The 20,695-nt window shown below is 38.5% G+C and overlaps 1 protein-coding gene across 8 annotated transcripts in view; it reads left to right on the top strand.

Moving 5' to 3' along the window:
* Window positions 1-20,695, top strand: part of IQSEC1 (IQ motif and Sec7 domain ArfGEF 1) — a 291,177-nt gene that overhangs the window by 260,517 nt on the left and 9,965 nt on the right. For 4 of the 8 annotated variants that reach the window (XM_058844749.1, XM_058844753.1, XM_058844754.1 and 1 more), the window contains 9 exons: window positions 5,981-6,142; window positions 7,384-7,506; window positions 8,248-8,414; window positions 9,936-10,075; window positions 11,596-11,625; window positions 12,828-12,953; window positions 14,164-14,263; window positions 17,428-17,601; window positions 18,321-18,497. In XM_058844749.1, coding sequence (XP_058700732.1) covers window positions 5,981-6,142; window positions 7,384-7,506; window positions 8,248-8,414; window positions 9,936-10,075; window positions 11,596-11,625; window positions 12,828-12,953; window positions 14,164-14,263; window positions 17,428-17,601; window positions 18,321-18,497 — 1,199 coding nt within the window. The remainder of the gene's footprint in view (window positions 1-5,980; window positions 6,143-7,383; window positions 7,507-8,247; window positions 8,415-9,935; window positions 10,076-11,595; window positions 11,626-12,827; window positions 12,954-14,163; window positions 14,264-17,427; window positions 17,602-18,320; window positions 18,498-20,695) is intronic. The other 4 variants (XM_058844750.1, XM_058844755.1, XM_058844751.1 and 1 more) reach the window with 3 other exon arrangements.

Here is a 20,695-nt window from a genome sequence, read left to right as displayed (position 1 = left end):
CTCTTTTATAATCAGCTCTGATTCAGGCAATACTTTTCAGACCAACATCCAGTAGCAGTAATAATGTTCAATGTATAATTTCCTAGCACCTAGCTAGGAAATGATTCCATAAGGAAACTGGTTGGTCAGGCAGAAAGTAATGGTAGAACCATGTAGACCAGTCACCCAATTTAATGAAAATACACATCTACAGAGTTTCCTCTCTTTCTTTTGCTCCCCCACCAAACAGAACCGGTCACTGAGATCACTTCCTGGTGAATTCTTTCCTTAGTGGCATGAGTAGAAATTAACTTTTCTTGAACAGAGGTTATTCCAGGTAATTTGGTGTGATTGCAAGTGTACCCTGGCCTTACTATCTATGGTGGGAGCTCTTGAATGAACCTTAGAGAATTAATAGCCTAACGTGGGAGAAATCATCCCCACTGGGGGCACTGCTCAAATCATGGGAATGTGTCCCCACTTCCATGGGATGCAGAGGGAAGAAATGTGCTTTTTCCTGGCTTATTTTCCAGGGATTTTTTCCTGTAATAACCAGAAGATGCAATTTACACCCAGTTTTTCTTTCTCTTCATTAAACAGTTGTGCAATTGAGAAAAGCACAGCTCAGGCTTCCCACTCAGTTTCTTTCATTTTCCTCCTCTCCATCCCCTTTTGCCTCACTGTGGAGTGAACTCTGACAAGTTGTTTTGGCACTAGTTTTGGCAGTATTTTAAGGATATTGGTTTTTTTTTTCCTTCCTAGCCAGAAGGTTTAAAATAGACCTAAGGATTATCTTGGCTTCACTGCAGCAGCAGTGAACTCTTCAGCAAAAGCAAAGCAAGAAATACAGCCATAGAAACAAAACTGACCTGTGTGCCAGACTAAGGAGAATGTTCAACTAGCTTGTTATTGCCAGCATGGTTATTTAAAAATATTTTACTTCCTAAATGACTCTAAGAAAAGTCTTAGGTTCTTCCTTTAAAAAAGCCAACCCTGTTTTTTAATGTTGAAATAACACTTATTTTTGTGACAGTTGTAATATTTTCAAAATGAGATCACTGGTATCAAAGGCAAGCAAGATTTTTTTTTTTTTTGATTTTTTTTTTTTTTTTTTGATTATTTTCCCCCAGAGGGCTGGCGTCATAGCTGCATCAAACTCTCCATCCCTCACATGGAAAGATTTCTTTGGCAGCTGTATGTTTGTGAAGTGTTCCTGTTTACAGTGGGTTTCTAACAGCCTCTTTGTACTTCTGGTTTGCTCATTTTCAAATTGTCTCAGTTTCCCTGTAGCAGAGACAAGGAACCAACAAACATAGGTGTGCCTTCAGAAATCCTGGAGCTCTAGAAGCTTCACCAAGCTTCTCACTCTCAGTCAGGCTGGCTTTGCCCCCTTGCCTCAGTCAGCTGTTAGAGCAGCATGTTTGTGGTTATTTACACTGTTCATAAGTCCTTGCTTAAATTCAAATGATACTTCTGGCATTGCTGGGTATTGGAAATGTCCCATGCTTGTTTGTTAATTAATATTCTTGTATTTTACAGCTCTCTTATTGTCTGAGCTGTAAAAGGAAATACAAAGATTTCATGTGGTTTTGGGTGTTTGTAAGCTTTACATGTTTAGCAAGTAAGGGATGGGCAAGGCTTTATTCACCTTTGTGCTGTGGTTTTGTGGCAGGTTTCTTTTTGAGGGAGTGCTTGTTATTCGTTCTCTCCTCCTGGCTGCTGTGGACACAGGCACTTTATCCACACTGTGGCTTGGATATTACAAATAATGGTCCGGCTGTGGGGAGAGCTTGACTGGATTTAAAAAAAAAAAAATAAAAACCAAGCCAAGCCAAACAAAACCACACTGCAAAAAAAACCCACAAAACCACACACCGAAAAACCAAAATGTAAAACAACAATAAAAGAAACAAAATAGAAACCCAAAACACACAAAACACCTTTTTGCCCTAGTTCAGTTTGTCAAGAAGTCCCAAATCAGCAATAGGAATGGGAGAAGGGCCTGGTGCCAGTGCTGGCAGTGCCACTGGAGTGCTTGCCCAGCTGAGCACTGGGCTTTACGGGCTTTGTCCTGCACCAGGACTGTCTGCACCAGTAAACCCAGCAGATAACAGGGCATACCAAGCCTGTGCTGATCCACCTTACCATTCAGTATCCAACTAAAAGCTTTTCCTCTACCAAATACACTTTTCAGAATCACTGCAGTGGTTTTGTAAAAGCAGTATTTCCTAAAAGTTCAAAGATAACAAATCAGCTTTTACCCTTCCCTTTTTCAAAGGAGGAGCTGTCTCTGCCTGGCTTTCCTGCCTTCTGAAACTCTGGCAGGTCTTGAGCACTTCTGGATATGGCCAGTACTCTCTAAGACATTAGCTTATTAAAATAATCTGGCTCCATCTGTTATTTTGGAGTTTGCATTAATGCCTCCATCAATTTATTTTTTCCTTAGAAGTCACTTTAAACTACACTAAATGTCTTGTTATTAACCAGTTTCTGGCAAGATCCTTAGTCCTTTAATCAACCTCTGAGAATCTTATATAAATAAGGTTTCACATCTTTTGGTGTTGATTTTTTCCTCTTCTTTCAGTAGATTCTTGTGGGGTTTTTTTGGGGTTTTTTTGGGGTTTTTTGGTTGGGTTTTTTTTGTTTGGGGTTTTTTTTGGTTTTTTTTTGTTTAGTAGTTTCATTTTAGGTTGTTTTGTTGGGTTTTTTTGAGACAAGACATTTTATGACTTATTTTGGAAACAACCTTGTAAATATAAAAAGTTCTCTAAATAAGTATATAATCAACTATGCAAGCTGCTAACATTAGAGGGTTTATTTTGATATTAGTTAATGTATTCGGATCTGAAAATAACTGCTCTGCTTCTACTGCTTCCTTCATGGCTATTTATAGATTTCTTGTCTGTTATTGGTCTGTGTAATTAACAAGCCATCAGTGGGAATTTTCCTAATCACAAAAGACTCTTAGTTGTAAGTACAAAATGGTCTGTGCCCAACTGTGAGCAGACAGAAATGAGGATAACTTATCCAGGTGTCCTGTCCCATGTTCAATCCTGACCTGTGTGTGCCCGAGTCAGTCGCTGTAGAACACGGAATGATTTGCACGGACACGGTTCAGTGTATGATCGGGAAAAAGAAGGCTTTTATTTTTGTGATTCCAGTATTTATAGATTTTCAATAATGACCAGGGATTGGATAGTTAGGTTACCACCTGCCCAATCACACTGGTAGTGAGAACGTCCATTAAAAGACATTTCTTTGAAAGAATGTATAAACATCTATGTTTATAGTTACTTTCCTGGGAAAGTGGCTAGCAACTGTGAAAACAAGATCAGAAGGTTTAATTTTCAGGACCACACAAGTCCCTTCTGCATCCAGTCAGACACTTAGAAAAAGTCAGGCTTTGGTGAAAATCCCTGGCTGCTTCTGTTGTTCAAATCTGCCCTCCCCAAAGCCTGGCAGATACCTGATGTGAAAAAACACCTTGGGAAGGAGCAAATGAGTTTCTGGTGGTTTGCTGGAGGTCAGCACCATAACCTTCACATTCTCTTGGTGCATTTAGGGAGAAACTCCTTCAGACTTGGTGGTATTTGAAATTTCTGGTGTTGGAGATGACTTAAATTTCCATTATCCTATTTAGTTCTTTAGTTTCTCTGACTTTGAAGGGAGACAAAATGCTGCTTATGTTAAAGGCAGAAAGGGAATGGCCCCTTGAGTACATTTTTCTCTGAACCTATTCTTAACTCACTTTTGAAGTAAAATTTCCTTGGAAATACAGCACTTCAGAACACTCTGAAAGAGTCATCATTTTCTGGTACTTTTCCTGATGAATAAGATAATGTCCCATCTGGTGGGAAGGAGCTTAAAACAACAGTAACCTCCTGAACCTCCCCTACTTACCAGGTGATTATCAAAGAGGGAAGGAGCAGCCTCCATTCTTACAGCTTACAGGGGGTTCAGATGTTATTTTCATATTATTGCTGCCATGTTATAGCTTTTGTAACAAACTGGACTAATTTTAAATAGTCCTAGACTCCTTTCAAATAATCCCAGACTGCAAAACTCCCTGATATTTCACTCCATCATGAGGGGAGTATCAAGGGGAAAAGAGCTCTTGCTTCCAATGTTTTGTAAATGGATTTTTAACTCTGTTTTGGAAATTCAGCTAGCCAGGTTTGAAGGATATTTGAATCAAGTGACTTCATATTACCAAACCAGAGGCAAAGCTTCTTAGGTGAAAAAGCAGACCCTGACTTATGCAAAATTATACAACTAGAGAAGGGCTGATGAAAAATAATTTCATCTTTGTGATGATTTTAAATGTTCAGGCTTATGCAGGTGGTAGGAATTCAAGTTGGTTTTTAGTACAGTAAGTAACGATCTAATTTTCTATATGTCAGATAAAGGTGATCTTTTGGTGAATTAAGATGTGAGTTTTGAGTGTTTTCTCCTTTGACAGTCACTGGAGAGGAGCTCTGCTGGGTTTGTACCACTCTGAATTTACTGAACAAATGTAGCTCACTAGCAAGGGGGATGGAGAAAACTATTCCTGTTTTTGTTGGATGCTGTGAATTTAAATTTGAAAGAGTAAGGATTCTGAAATGCAGTTGAAAAACACAGGAACATGACAATTACATTACTTACAGCAAAAGGGACTTTTTAGTCTGAAGGAAATTAATTTTAGAAGATGACCATGTGTGTAATCTTATTTTAGATAAAAAGAGCCACAAAGCCTGATGCAAGAAATTGAGATTTGAGAAGTCCCTTTTGATTAAATTATATATATTTCTCTGATTCTTAATAATGTCTAATTCTTAATAGGGTATTAAGTGTTTAATAATGGAATGTAAAAGAGTAGGAGAACTGAATGATGATGTATTTAGCAATGTTATTTGCAATTAAAACCCTGAGGAAGGGTTATGGTTGTGAGATCAACCTTTTACAAAAATAGCACGGTCACCTTGTCCTCTCAGATGGATTTTGCTTGCCTTAAAGGAAATATCTTTTAGGTCATCCAGCAAGCTGCAAACCAACCACTCTTACAGGTGGACATCATAGCATCATTCCTTACAAAATAAAGCTGATTATGAAGTTACTGGTTCTATAAAGATTCCCCTTGAATATTTTTAAAAGGAATTATAGTTTTCTGCTGTGCTGCAATGTTGGATGATGCAGTGCACGGTGTGTGCAGTAAAGGAGGATTTTGCAGCACTTGAGAATAAAGCAGCATTTGTCTTTATAAGCAATATGTTTTATTGCCAGCTCTGTCCCAACCCTCCTTGCCAGCACACACGTTTTAATAAGTTAAAATGAGTTTGGTTTGCTTTGTTTTGGGATGTGAAAGTGATTACAGCTATATCTGGAGCTGTATGAAGAGATGTAAAACACTGCAGAAACTGGGAAGGCGCTTGTCTGACAGAGGGAAGTCTGGGGCAGTGGATGTGTTAAAGGAAGGAACTAAAAATCTCAATTAGATGAGGTCCACACCATTTTTAATTGCTTCTTTTTGCTTGACTGACTGTAGTTTTCCTCGTTATTTTTTGTATTCTCATGCTGCAAGGGACACCACTTCAGATGTTTTTATTCATGAAGTTTAACTTTTGCCAGCAGGCAGAGGGGATGTCAAGGGAACTTTTTGTTTCTTGTTTTTCAACAGCAGCTTTTCAGTTCAGTTTCTGGAAGGAATCTTCCCCCAGCACCAGGAGCTTTTAGTAGCTGGTGTTGGGCTTTGTTTCACTGGCAAGGGAGGCTGTTTGCATCCACACCTTCTCCTTGGGAAGGTTCTGGAGCAGGGAATGTGTAAAAACAGGCAAAAATGTGTCTCAAAGCTGTCACTCTTAGCAGTGAGCATATTCCTGAAGCTACACTAGCTCATCCTGCTGGGACATTGGTTAATTGAATATATTGACCATAATTGGCAGAACTGTTGTGGAATTTTAATCAAATGTGATCAGGTGGAATGGAAGGAAATTCATACTTTTGTATTGTCATTTCTCCTCAGAAAACCTGAAAAAGGAGTACAGTACCTCATTGAGCGAGGATTTGTGCCAGACACTCCTGTTGGGGTTGCCCACTTCCTGCTGCAGAGGAAAGGGCTCAGCAGGCAGATGATCGGAGAATTCCTGGGAAATCGGCAGAAGCAGTTCAACAGGGATGTGTTAGAGTGAGTATGGTGTGGGGAAGAGGTGAGCACTGCTCATGGTGGTAAATCTGCTCTCTCCATGGTTCACAGAAATGCTGTTTAATTCCCCTCCCCATCCTGCTGTTTGCCAGTGTGTTCCTGGGAGTCCTTTATTGTGCTAATTGATTCATTTTGACTCTGCACATGTGCTTTACGCCTTGGCATGAGAAAAGGGCTTTTCAAAGTGTAACAGAACTTGCAATAAAGGGAAGCCTGTGAGAATTGCTGCAGAACTGATAATAAAGTTTAGGTGAACATTGGAAAGGGTGTGAGAAATGCCAGGCTTGCTGTTTCATAGTGCTTTTGCATAAAATGAAAAATATTAAAAGCAAAGGAAATAAATTACTTGTTAATCTACATTACCTGCAGTGTTACTGGAAGAAAAATGCGAGCTACTGTAATTCGTCATTGTATATCTATACATTTAAGAAAAAGCTTTTAAAAGTGGATAGTGCTTTCTATGGTTTCTGCATTACAGTGCTGTTACTCACAGTGATTCATGTCTGGTCATTTCAAAACTGAAAGCTAAGCTTAAAGTAAATTTATAAACCTCTGATTTTAAAGCAGTCTTTAAACAAAGTATTAGAATGACATAGTTTGTGTTGTTGATTATATTAAAATAGTTCCCTTTTATTTTTCGTCAGCACTGTATTTTCAGAGAAAAAAAGTAATCAATTCTCCATAAATGTTAACTGAAAGTCATGGCAAATGATGGGGAGATGAGAATTACAGTAATAATAAAGGGAATATCCAAACAAGATTATATTTTTCTCTGCATTTAAGAATGTTCCTAGACACAGAGCCATTTGGTACAGATTATTGTGTCTGCTGCAGGCTGTGTGAGATACGATATTTTGAGCAGCATAAACTATGTATTATTGGAGGCATTGTGATAGTTGATTGGCCTGGAAGCACAGAACAAATAATTGTTTGTGGCAGTGGTACATCACTTAGAATGGTCAGATATTTGTCATTCCAGCAGCTCCTCTGTTAAAAAACACAAGGGTCTGCTCACATTTGCACATACTTATTGATCTGTTATTTTCAACCTTCCTTCACAGCTTACCTGCAATTATTGCAATTGCTGCTGAAAGTTTAAAAAACAATTCCATTAATCTCTGTCAGGTGGAAAATCGAAAAGTTTTCTTCTGTTTCAGAATCTTCTCTTTGGTACTGTGTTGTTAGAAATGAAGAGACACGATGTGAATCTGTTTTTGTCCTAGCTGTGTGGTGGATGAAATGGACTTCTCCACAATGGAGCTGGATGAAGCACTCAGGAAATTTCAAGCACACATCCGTGTCCAAGGAGAAGCCCAGAAAGTAGAGCGGCTCATTGAAGCTTTTAGGTAGGATGTGAAATAAATCCTTCAGAAACCTTCTGCTTTGCAATCAGACTGCAGAACTGGGGAACTTGGGCTTATCCAAGTAACTTTCCTGATTATTTTCAGTGTCCTCATGAGCTACACTTTCAAATATATCTTGGGGGGGGGGGGGTGGATTTGCTAAGTATGAGATAGGAAATTTCATTTGGTGGTATTGTTCACATGTGGCATTTGTATTCATAGAACTTCCTCAGAAGTTCTTTCTGGCATAAGTTGAAAAGATACTTAAGGATTTTTTAACATGTCTAAGAATATATTTGGATTTAGTAGTTTGTATGAGTGAAATTATAAGCCCATGCACTTTTTAGGGTATGTATACTCCTAACTTTTAATTAAACACTTCAATGGCTGTGGGAGAAAGAGGAGTCACTTATCAGTCCTGACACAGTGTACCCAGGGCAGGATAAGGTGGAAATCACCACATGGCAGTAAGCCAAAATAAATGCTGTGTTCTTCCCTGTTGTTGGGGTATTAACCACTGAAAAAAAATGGGATATAGAAATTGTAGTAAGTGAAGTTACAGTGAAATAGAAACAAACTCCTAGTACATTCAAGGATTGCCTTATGAAAACATGTGGATGGAAAGCTAAAGATGTGTCTGGAAACGGAACAGTAGCTTGCTGTTCAGGAATCAGCAGCAGGTGGGTTATTTGGTGAATTTGAGAAGTGCCTCCTAGCCCTGACAGCCTCCCCTGGTGTTCCCAGCCAGCGTTACTGCATCTGCAACCCAGGCGTGGTGCGGCAGTTCCGCAACCCCGACACCATCTTCATCCTGGCCTTCGCCATCATCCTGCTCAACACTGACATGTACAGCCCCAATGTCAAACCCGAACGCAAGATGAAGCTGGAGGACTTCATCAAGAACCTCAGGGGTAAGAGACCCTAAGGGCAAAGCTCCTAAAAGCTTTTTCCTGTCCTTGCAGGGACACTGTGTCATCTGGGAACAGCTTCATGATTCTGTCACGTAACTGCCATTTGGACAGACCTCAGTCATTTCTATAGCAGCAAAACCAGAATTAATTGTGTTATATTTTGTCATTTTTATTTTGTCTTTCTTGAGTGGATGGATATTTTATCAGGACCTTTCATTTTAGGACCAGTAAAACCAAAGTACTTGTGGTGTTCTGGAATTTCAGATCTTGAAAATTAAATGGCTGGTGATTTTATTCCCTAGATATAAGGCAGCAACGAACACCCTGTGCTTAGCAGATATTTCAGCTTAGCAAAGTTTAAGTTAGTGCTGAGATTTTATTGTAAAATTCACAAATACTCCAAAGGCCTGATAGGCATCTCCTGGCATAATGCTGCAGTTATATTTGGGGAATTAGACACAGTGCATTCTCTCTGAACTCCAGCATGTATGCCCAGCAATTCTTGTTATTACAAGCATTTCTGTAACAGGCTACCTTGCTGCAGCTGTAAATTACAGAGGGTGGGCTATGGAAGGCTTGGCAGAACAGAGGTGGTTTTGCTTGCTTCTATCTGCAAACAAATTGTATTTTATCACTGTATTTTTTATGGGAGCAGTTGTTGCACTGGGTGACAAAATACTCTATTTTTGCTTCTGAATGGGGGATAAGAGTTTATTGTTTTAAAACCTGGTTAAAAAAGAGACATGCATCTCCCTGTCCCTAGAAAATCCAGCTTTAAGTCACTTAGTGAAATTAGACTCCTTCCACTGCTATTAAAATTTCGAGATCAGGCATTCAAGACAGTGTGGCATTGTTAGAATTCCATGCCAATGATAATCACCCAGTGCTAAATAATAATATTTGATCTGGGCTATTTTGTTGATTTGTTTTTCCAGAGTAAACTAGTTATTTTTGAAATCTTAGAGGAAATACTGGTTAAATTAATTTTACTGCATTCATATGATTCTCACATAAGAAATTATTTCATGAACAACATTGAGTAATATTGAGACAAAATGAAATGGTTCTTCAGCCTCCTCCCAGGGTTGTATTCCTAGGAGAATGTCCATGGATGTTTTAGTGTCTAAAAAGGAATTTAATTCATAGCTTTAATACCAAACAGAGGAAATGTGAAAGAAAAAAAAATCCTTTAGGAAATCAGCCTTTTTATGTCTTAGTTTTAGATGGGAGTTTTAAAACAAACAATTCCCAAACCTGAGTGATTTCCATCAATGTTTGGGTGTATGGGCAGCGAACTTCTGGACCACAATCAGTGCTTAAATCATGTTCACACCAGTTTTTGTGCCTGGCTGAGGCAGCACAAGGACACACAGGAGGAGCTGGCTGACAGCTGGGAAAAACCAGCACAAACATCAGCAGGCAGCACTAGCACTGGGAGGGCAGGAAAACAGAGAATGCCCAGGTTTTTGTCTTCTGCCAGTGTGGATCAGATCCCTGCTAACAGAGGCTTGGCCCCTGCAGGGGTGGATGATGGTGAGGACATCCCACGGGAGATGCTGATTGGGATCTACGAGCGCATCCGCAAGCGCGAGCTGAAGACCAATGAGGACCACGTATCCCAGGTGCAGAAGGTGGAGAAGCTCATAGTGGGCAAGAAACCGGTGAGTGCCTTCTGTCCTGCCATGGGGCACAGGCAGGGTAGGGCAGCAGAGCTGTGCTGCTCCCCAGTACAGACTGGTCCATGGATGGAAAAGGGCAGAAACTGTCAAAGTAATTCCCTATGAGGTTGATTTAAATTCTGGAGTATCCATGCAGATGAATTTTGTTTTTGCAGTCATGGGTTACATGATGATGTTAGGAGTCTTAAAATCCTTTATTGTGAAACTTTACAATTCTGAAATATCTGTATTTTAGGCTGTTCTCTTATTTACTTCTAAAGAATCAAAATACTTTGTTAATGTAATATTGTAGAGAACTCTATTCCAAAATTTGCACTGTCAGTTATGGCTCCATAACTTACAAGAGTAACAGAGAAGTTCTGTTCATATCAGCATCTTTGTCACCTGCTCAGCTCCTTCAATGATGTGGGATTTGTAAGGGGAAACAGTGTCATTTTATCTTAGGATATATCTGGAAACCAGGTCCCATGGATTCTGGTGCTGGGTTTCAGCATCCAAAGATAGCATTGTTGTAGGAAACGTCCTGAAATATTTTCCTGTATAAGTGATTCTTCAAAACATCTGTTGGAAATGGAGAGAGAAAAGAAAGGCCACAGCATTTTACCTCTGACTAAGGAGCACAGAGGGTTTTAAGACCAGTATTTTCCATGCTAGGAAAGGTAACTAATGTGGAGAGGGACCAGTGGATGTTCAGCCTTCCTGAATTCAAACCTTCATGTCAGTAGTCACAAAGACAGCCCAGAACAAAGCCAAAAAGCCCTAGACTTCCGTGGTTTTCAAGCCATATATCTGTTTTTTATCAGCTCCAGGGAACTGCATCAGGGTCTGATGGGCTGGGGGAAGAGAATATTCTTGAGGAAGAGAATGTGGATCTCAAGATTCTCCCTATTACTGTTAAAGGGCTTTGAATTGTAATCTCTTCTCAGACAAGCCTCAGTCAGGGGATGGGGGAATGCAATGAGGGACCACCAAAAATCTAATTTTGGTCTGTTTCCAGTAAAGAATGTGCTGAGAAGATCCCTTTTAAGAAGAAGCAGAAAGAAAGCAAAGTTTTTATAAAGCTTGTACCTGTTTTTGAGAAGAAGGGAAATAAATATTCTGAAGTCAGTATTCAGGCACTTAATATGAAACTTTGTTTCTATAATTGGGGATTTAGGTTTAAATATAAGCTTCTGTGGGAAATGAGTTTTTTCCATGTTTCTGTTTTTTATTCAGATATGTGGCAATTCAAATCCTAAAACTAATCCTGACCTTGTAAATTAAATGGGATTAAGAAAACAATGCCCTTGGTGGAGTTCTAGTTTGAAGGATTGTTCTGGTGGGAGACTTTTTAACTGTGTGCAAGGAAATGAGGGAACAGGCAAGAGTCTTTATTGATAGCTCTATTTGTTTTTATTTTATAGGCATTTAGTAATAGTCAGAGCGTGCTGTATTTCCTTGTTATGATACAGTTCTGTGTTTCTCTGAAGTTTAATCAACTTGTATGTGTCTTTCTACTGTAGATTGGATCTCTGCACCATGGACTTGGTTGTGTAGGTATTTCTCTCCTACTCATTCAAAATTTATAGTCATTGTAACTGGCAGCATTTTCCTACACTGGCAATAAGACATTCTGTAACATTATAAAATTTTAAATTACTGATGTTCTTTCAGGCAACATTTTCATTGTGTTATAGTAAAAACTCTCCAAGGTATAAAGATTTTCTTAAAAATGCATGTCTCAGAGACTGCTTAACTTATTGCCAAGGGTCTTCCAGACCTTTCTAGTACACTTTTTATTTATTTGAAATATTATTATCACTGTAGAGATTAGCCACTAAGGAATAAACAAATAATTAAAATCGAACTTTGCACCTCACCTTTCCACCTGAGTTATGGTGTCTTTGTTCTTTCTGGTTCATTTGAGAATTGAATGATACCATGGAAAGATACTGCCAGTTAAACTTCTGAATGATAGATGAACATTGAAAATACCGTTTCCCAATTTAAATTATAGGCATGGTCAGTAATAAAGCTAAAACTTACATGCACCAAATCTTATAATGCACCAGTTTATGGATTTCTTTTGGTGTTCTTAACAAGATCTCATAATTTGCATTTGAAAGAAATCAAGTCTCATTCAGCAGCTTCAGAGATACCTTCAGCAGACATTTCCAATAAGAAAATGGAAACTCAGTCTTGATTTTCTTGCTGGCTTGAGAGAATAAGACAGATTGAAAATGTATTTGCTTTGTTCTAAAGTCACCATTTTCTTGGTAATGGGGAATGAACAAATTGAATTAATTCAATGGCTGACAAAAAGTAACCTACAGCATCTCACAAAAACTAAAGTTGCTTTGCATCCTTTCTTCTTCTGATAAAAATAAAAATGCTCCTGGAAGGAACCATCCCTTGCTTTGAGCTTCCACTCAGGTTAATCTCAAGTTCTTTCACATTTCTACCATTTCACAAAATAAAGCTCTATCCTCAGTAGAGCTTCCATCCTGTATGGGATGCAGGCTGTTAGAGATCATTTTAGAGAAGAACTTTGATGAAGTTTGAATGTCCTGCAAGTTTGTGACATAAACTCTTTATGTTCCTGTTGTTGGTCCTTGGATGAAAAGGTCTAATGGGCTTAGAGGTAAAAATATTTGAAGTATTATAAAGAAAAGGATTATTTTTGAAAAAATTATGAAAAATGCTCTTTCTTGGCTAAAAGTTGTTATATGAATCATGAATTTTTGTATTATTGCAGGTGCTCTCTCTCCCCCACCGGAGGCTTGTTTGCTACTGTAGGCTGTTTGAAGTTCCAGATCCAAATAAACCTCAGAAGCTTGGATTGCACCAACGAGAAATATTTTTATTTAATGATCTTCTCGTGGTATGTATTGCCAGGAAGAGAGAATGTGGTATTCAGAAATCATATCTCCATGAAATCACTGGCGATAAAGCACGTGATCATTCCTAAAAATAAGTATCTGTTATCCTGTATTCCAACAATCCTGGAATAATTAAGGGATTTATATTCTAATTTTTTTAATTCTGTATAATTTGTTTTTTAAATGGAAGTCTTTTATTGACGGCTACACTCTGTAGGAAGGTATTTGGTGCAGTAGCTTTTACTATAGAGAAAAAACCTCACTTCCAGTTCACCCATTGCCCTAAAGGATAAACAGAGACATTATTTATTCAATGAATAATGAATTCAAGGTACTTGTGGAATAGAATCTGTTGAAATAGATTTTACAGTTGACTTTACTTTTTAGTGTGCACTTACCCTCACAGACTAACTTGACCAGTCTTTTGAAAAGCAGACATACAGAACTCAGGACAGCTTGGAATTATTTGGTTGATTTACTTTTAAAAATAGAAAAATTTGTTGCACTCCATTTGGAATGCACTTGGCTGTTACCTGAGAAGTGAGGACTACACCAAATATTTCATATTTTGTTAGGAAAAAGGCACACCTCATATACACGATATTATTGTATGTGGGTTTTTACATAGCTGCACACCTTAAAACCAAGAATTAAATAAAAAACATTAATCCTTTTTCTTCTGAGTATAACCTAGCAGTTGTAAATGGAAGCTTGAATGGAAACTGCTAGTTCTGCTATTTTTTAGTACTTACTCAGATATCAGTAGTTTTATCAAACTGTTTGGGGAATAATATAGACCAATTTTGTTGGTGTGGTAGCATCTAAATTTGGGGGGTTTAAGGATAACTTAAATGTATTTTCATTTTTGCTAGCACAGAAAGATGCATATTAATTTTGGTTTTGGAATTTCAAGAAGTAGAGTTCTGGAGGAGAGAGAACACAAAAGCTTTGTGTCTGGATAAAATATTAACCCTTCTGCTTTAGAGAGATGATGTTGCAGAGCTTTGGTTTTTTCAGCAGCAGGAGGAGATTAAATACAGCACAGTTACATTTTAAAAAATGGAAAAACCTCATAAGTGCATTTTCTCTGACAGATTTATAACTTTCTTCTAAATAAAATGTTTTCTCTTATGCTAATTATCAGAGAAATAATTTTCCACAGGCACATTTGGTAGAAGGAATATTTCACTTTGTTTATCTGATACATTTCAGGTGACCAAGATTTTTCAGAAGAAGAAGAACTCTGTTACATACAGTTTTCGACAGTCCTTTTCCCTCTATGGAATGCAAGTTCTTCTCTTTGAGAACCAGTGTAAGTATTTCCTCTCTTTTTAGAGGACCTCTTTGTTCATAAATAAAACAAGAATGGTGTAAGTGAAAGGGATGGACAGGACTTGATTCTGAGTTTAGGAATAAAATTGCTCTGGACTTAACTTAGTTGTAAAGTTCAAAACAAGATGTTGTCGGTATAAAAAATGGAGTTTTTTGGTTGTAGTCAGAAGCCAAATCTCCCCAAATGTGTTTGTGATTACTTGTAAAGAATAAAAGGATTGCCAAGAAACAAACACATCTGTTGCTGAGTCAGTGGTACAGTTAGCTGGCACTGAGTGATAATAAATAATGACTCTTATAATGATATCTGTAATTCAAAACACTATTTAATTTATTTTCCTGATTTATGGCCTAACTTTGCCTAGATAATGTGTGCTACCTCAAATTTAAATACAAATCATAAACTTTCATTTTTTTGACACCTTTTGTTTATGTCTCTTACAATCTGCATCAGTCCAATATTCTTTTTATCTTCAATGCTTCTTGGCAGACAAAAACCCAAATAATTTGCTAAAATCCTGCTTCTAAGCCCAAATACAGCATCAGTAGAGACAGCAGAGCAGAGTTGTTTGTATGGTACATAGGGAGACAGCCTAACTGAATTCATGTTTTGTTACCAAATCTTTACCACTTGATGAACTGGATACAGTTCAGTGTGAGCTGCAGTAGTTCCTGTGCTCTTCCATCATGCAAGGTTCTTAGTTTTGCCTTGCCCTTGAGAATGTACTCCCTAAAGATCCATTGCTGTTACTGAGCCAAAGCCTCTGGAGATTTCCAAAGGGAAGGTTTTGCAGAGCTCACAGAAGTTTGGCAGCCCACAGATTATTTCTGTGCATCCATTCTTTCTCTTGTGAACTCATGATAAATGATACAAAATTTAGTTTTGGAGGGAAAGGCCAAATAGGTCTATCCTGGATTCTACTAAAAATAGATGGATTTATAATTCTCTGATGCCATATTAAATAAAATATATTTCAAAAACACAAGCATGCTAAGTAGAAACACTTATCAAATAAATTAAAAAATATCTCTAGTGAAATAAGAAGTAAAGCATTGGATTCCTCCCAGGGAACTGGAGGCATTTTGACTGAGGCACTTCAGGAGGGCTTCTGAGTTGAATTTACTGCAGTGAATCAGTGAACAGACTGTACTCTAATATTGGTGGGATGCACAATTTTCCATTTGGGAAAGAGAAGTATTTGTCCCCTTTGACTTGTAAAATTTGATATTTTTGGTCTCACCTATCCCCAGCAAGCTTTATGCTTGTTTTGGCCAGAGCCATCAGTAACTCTGTGTGGAGCAGCTGTTCCCTGGTTCCAAGGGAATAAAAGTCAGTGTTGCTAAAGCAGAAGCAACTAAAATACTGGTTTCACTGCTGGTGAGGTTGAACAAATGACTGGCACTGGTGATAGAAGAATTGACTTTTAATGATAGAAGTCAATTATGTTGAGGGATGGATGAGCTCCAAAAGGGAAAACAATGCCACATATCTCTAGTAAACAAATAGGCCATAAGGGAAGTATATTTTCCATTTTCAGTCAAAATCACTAACAAAATATAGAGAGGGAGCAGATCACTTAGGAGAGAGTGTGACTGAAACCAAGAAATACTGATATAAGTATTTCCTAAAACTTGATCAATACACTGCAGAGAAGTACCTCTGGTAATAAAATACATGTGCTTGTTATGTGGAAATTCCTTCTTGGCTCGTAGGTGGGGGCAGACCCAGTGACTTTGGGGTTGCCAAGTTTCCTTGCTTGGTTTTGTAAACGTTTTTATTCTTTCCCCTGGAGTGGTCCAGAGCTGTTTGTTGCATTCCCTGTGCCGGTGTTCCAAACATCCCACCTGAGCCTGCCCAGCACTGGGACCCTTTGGCTGTTCTTCTTGTGTGACATATTGATAGCAAATCCCAGCAAAACTCCCAAATCCGTCCCTCCTTCCCCTCAGGACCTCTATTAGAGCAGCTGCTCTATTTTCCCTGAGGATTGTAAATGGACTTGCTTCACTTTTAGTTGCAGCTTTCATCTGGGAGTTTGAGTACCCTAAGAAAGCCAAAGATAAACTACCTTAAAAAAGCCAAAGTTAAGGTATCCTAAAAAAGCCAAGCATGTGCACTGGTTTCTCAAAGCAGTTTCTCAACACAACAATATTTGAAATCTTGTTGAAACCTCATGGCTTTGAGGGAAAGGAGTATCTCACTTCATCTGCTGATTCTTGAGGGAGGGAAGTTTTAGTACATGGGAGCTCTTGAGCTTGGGCTCAAATACTGAAGTAAATATTTGAGAGCTTTAGTGAACCAAGAGGGGAAGGCAGCTGAGTAAAAGCAAACATGTTGAGGTTTGCTGACACCCCATTGCTCCAGGTCTGTGCTTCAAGCAAAGACTGATTTGTTTTCTGCAGCAGAACATATTTTCATTCTGAGTATCTTTCTGTAACTGAACCTTCTCAACCAGCAGATAATTTTGTTAACTGTTAAAATTTCAGAAGTACACCTAGAAAAGAGGCAAGGACAGTTTCCTGAAAAATCTGCCTTTTGTTATTAAAAGTCCATAATATGGGTCAAAAGAAGGGTGAAAAAACCAAATCAGTCCTTTTACTTCTTCAGTATGTGATTTCACAGATACTTTTCACTTTATTTAAGAGAAAAAAAGGAAAGTAGGATGTAGGGAATACAATCCAATAGGAAATAATAAATCTGTACCTGTTTGTGTGTTTGTCTTCCTGCAAATAATGAGTTAAAAGACAATATGTAGTATTTGAAATGTCTTCAAGTAGCCTTTAACTCAGAGAAAGAAAACCTTGGTCACAAGTGGGTAAGATAGGTGATGGGATCTGCTCCATGAAATAAAAGTTACCCCCTTAGCTTTTTGCCTTCTTTCTGCTGTTTTTGATATATATTGGGTATTGTACCTTAAGGGTAGCAGCTACATAAAGCTATCCCTCAATATTTGTTCAATATTTGATAGTTTAGCTGTTCCAACATACCTTAGGGATTTTTATTCTAATTTTGTGCTGTCAGCCTTTTATTTCTGACTTTGTATCCTCTGTGGTAATATTAGTAAAAAGCTTTCAGTTTTGGTGGGTATTTTTATTAAAAGTAATTGTAATAATCAGAGCTTAGTTTTTCTTGCTTTTTTCTTCCAGATTATCCAAATGGCATTCGGCTCACGTCAGCTGTTCCAGGAGCAGATATCAAAGTACTTATAAATTTCAATGCACCAAATCCTCAGGACAGGAAGAAGTTTACAGACGATTTGAGGGAATCAATTGCAGAAGTTCAAGAAATGGAAAAGCACAGAATAGAGTGTAAGTACAAAGGTACATATAATAGAGCATTTTCCAGCTAATCAAAAGAAGAAAATTCTGAATATGTGTATAACACATTAGAACTCCTTAAAAGTTCAAAATAATGTGGGTTTTTCCATGACTTTGACTCAAGAAAGAGGAAAAAAACCAATAATGCCTTAAGCCCCAGCTGAGTTCATTGACTCCTATTTACTGCAGTGTAGCTGCAGTGGAATTTATCCCAGACAAGCTGCAAATAGCAATGGACAGAGGAGAGCCAGGTCTGTGATTCGTAGCATAAATTCCAGTAAGAATTTTAGGGATAATGTGGATAAGAGTAGAGCTGGATCTGTGATTTGTAGCATAAATTCCAGTAAGAATTTTAGGGATAATGTGGACAGGGAGAGATGGATCTGTGATTTGTATCATAAATTAAAGCAAGAATTTTAGGGGTAATTTACCTCACACTGAAATTCCCAATGATGGCCCTTCCAATAAGCTTCATTTAATTTTTCTTCATTTCTATATTGCAAGTCAATAAGGAAGCCATGGTCCAAAACGGTATGTTTTGCTGGTAGTCCCGTGAATGTCTAAACATGAAATTTTACCCATTTTTCCAAAAGAGTCCCTCATCAACATGCAGCTGTTGGTTGAGGGGTGAAGCTCCTCTCTGGCGTTCCCTACAGACACAGGGATGCTCTTGGTTGTTTTATCCCGACTAAAACCCTGAAAAATCCCCATGTGTGTTGCAGCCGAGTTGGAGAAGCAGAAGGGGGTGGTGCGTCCCAGCATGTCGCAATGCTCCAGCCTGAAGAAGGATGCCGGGAACGGGACCCTGCCCAGGGCGTGCCTGGATGACAGCTACGCCGGGGGCGAGGGGCTGAAGCGGAGCGCGCTCAGCTCCTCCCTGCGGGACCTGTCCGAAGCAGGTAAGCGCTGCCTCTCCTCCCTGGCTCTCTGCATGCAAAGCTGCTTCCACCATGTCCACAAAGTCCAGCTCGCTCTGGGCCCCCAGAAATAGCAGTTGGAACCTCGCACTTCCAAATAGCTCTTCCCTCCCCCCCCTCCCACCCCTTCCCCCCCCCCCCCGGCTCGTGGTTAATTTCTGTTTGTTTTTTTACCCTTGTTCGGTTGAGCGGCCACTGTTTGAAAGCATTTAAGCCGTTGTAGGTTGCTATAGAAACTTTTAAAGGACAGTGAAGACAGAGGAAAACCTGTAAGTTTTTAATAAAACAGAAATTATTGACTTGTGCTAGGAGTAATTCACTTAGTTTTCCTTTTTTTTTTTTTTTTCATCTCCTTTGCTTTTTCCCCCTCATAGAGTAGGCCTAGAAGGAAAAGCCAGGAAAGCTCCTGGTCTCTGTGTAATGAGCGCTCTCTGTGTATTCTGTGCTCAAGTGTACCTGTGTTACCACCTGGATGAATGAAATTGAGTGAAGCCCAACTAAATTCTGCCTAGAGCTGTGTAACTCAGTGTGTCCGTGATGCTCTTTTATTGGTTAGTAACCCAGACACAGTTCCTAGTTCTTGCAAAAAGAGGTTGTTGTGAAGTACTCTTGACAATAGAACCAAAGAAGCCCCAGCGGACAAGAATGCTGATAACCCACAAAGCCACTGATGTGCCTTAAGTTTTATTAACTGATTAAGACTGGAAAGCAGTGGTGGTGTGATTTTTTTTAGCCAAAGCAAGCCAGGGGAAGTTGGGCGTGCTTTTATTTGATGGTTTGCCTCACACCTGGCATAGCCATATAAACTTTCAGTGTTAAAGATTCCTGTCACTTACAAAAGCTATTATCTGAACACCATGTCCACTATTGAGAAAGTACTTCCAGGGACAGTAATAATTCTATTTTTTAAATTATTTGTTCTTTAGTTCAAAGGCTGTGTTGCATACTCTGCTTTTTTCTTTCAATTGCAGTATTGATGTACAGTGTAGTCACAATTTCAATATTTTGTGTATCTTTGGTAGTAGACACTACTTAGCTATTTCCTTTTTTTTCTTTTAAACCAAAGAAGAGATTTTAGCTATGCTGCAATAAATAAAATTGTTGTAAAGTGAAATGATAGCCTGTGTTTTGTGGGTATATATATGTGCATACAAATATGTAGAGAGTGAGCTCTTTCAATTCTTTTCTTCTCTGTTTAGGCTTTCATACTCACATTTCCATTAAAAAGACTTAGGCCCTTGATCCAAAATCAGGCTGAAGTTGAATATTGGTGCTTGCTTGGCTCCAGTGGATTTTAGATCAAGCCCTAGTCTCCACCACTCTTATCTCTCAGATTTGAAGATACTTCATAATCCTTGTCTGTTGTTTTGGTTTTATTTCATTAGAATGAGAACTACCATATTGTTAATATGTGGGTTCAGTGGGGTATTTGTACCCCTAAATGTGATTTCTGATTAATTTTTTCATTCCATCAGAATTACTCATTCTTCTCTTTCAAACACTACCATGTATTTGAATTCATATTATGGGTTTAATTCAACAAACCAGCATTTGTAATCAAAAACACATTTCACAGGGCATGCCTGCAGCTGGCATGCTTATTACTGAAAATAACCTTTTTCCATGACAAAAAAGTAGAAATCACTCACAGTCTGCTGGGTTTATCAATGAGTTTGTTAAACCCAACTAAACTTAATTTTTACTTGAAATAGCTGAGAATTATGGAGAGCTTCTGTTTGGTCTTGTGCAGTGCAACTGACTTGAGAATTGACCTTCCTGTTATTTGCTTTGTTATTTGGTGGAGTGACTTCAGGGAGATGATCCATATCTTTCCTACCTTCTCTCAGGGAATAGCTTGCATGCGAGGCGAATTTTATTTTGAATGTGGGAGAGGTGGTCTATAGAAAAGCAAAGAAATCTCTTTCAGTTAGGAAGATACTGCACCCCAGTGATTATCCCATATTAAATTGCTTCTCTAAAACAGGACTGAGTTAGGTTGCCTCAAATCCTTTTGTGGATTATCTACAAGGAGGAGGAACAGGAGTGTGTGGGCCTGTAGGAAAGTGGATTTTTAGACATAATCAGAAATAAATCTAACAAACATGAAAAAATGGCCTGGTTGCATACTTATGGATTATAGTATATGTCCCATGAACATTGCAAACCTAAAAGTTAACAGT

Source organism: Poecile atricapillus, chromosome 9, assembly GCF_030490865.1.
Source record: "Poecile atricapillus isolate bPoeAtr1 chromosome 9, bPoeAtr1.hap1, whole genome shotgun sequence".
NCBI lineage: Eukaryota > Metazoa > Chordata > Aves > Passeriformes > Paridae > Poecile > Poecile atricapillus.
The sequence above is the reverse complement of the archived record's forward strand: the minus strand, read 5'-3'. Positions and strand labels throughout refer to the sequence as shown.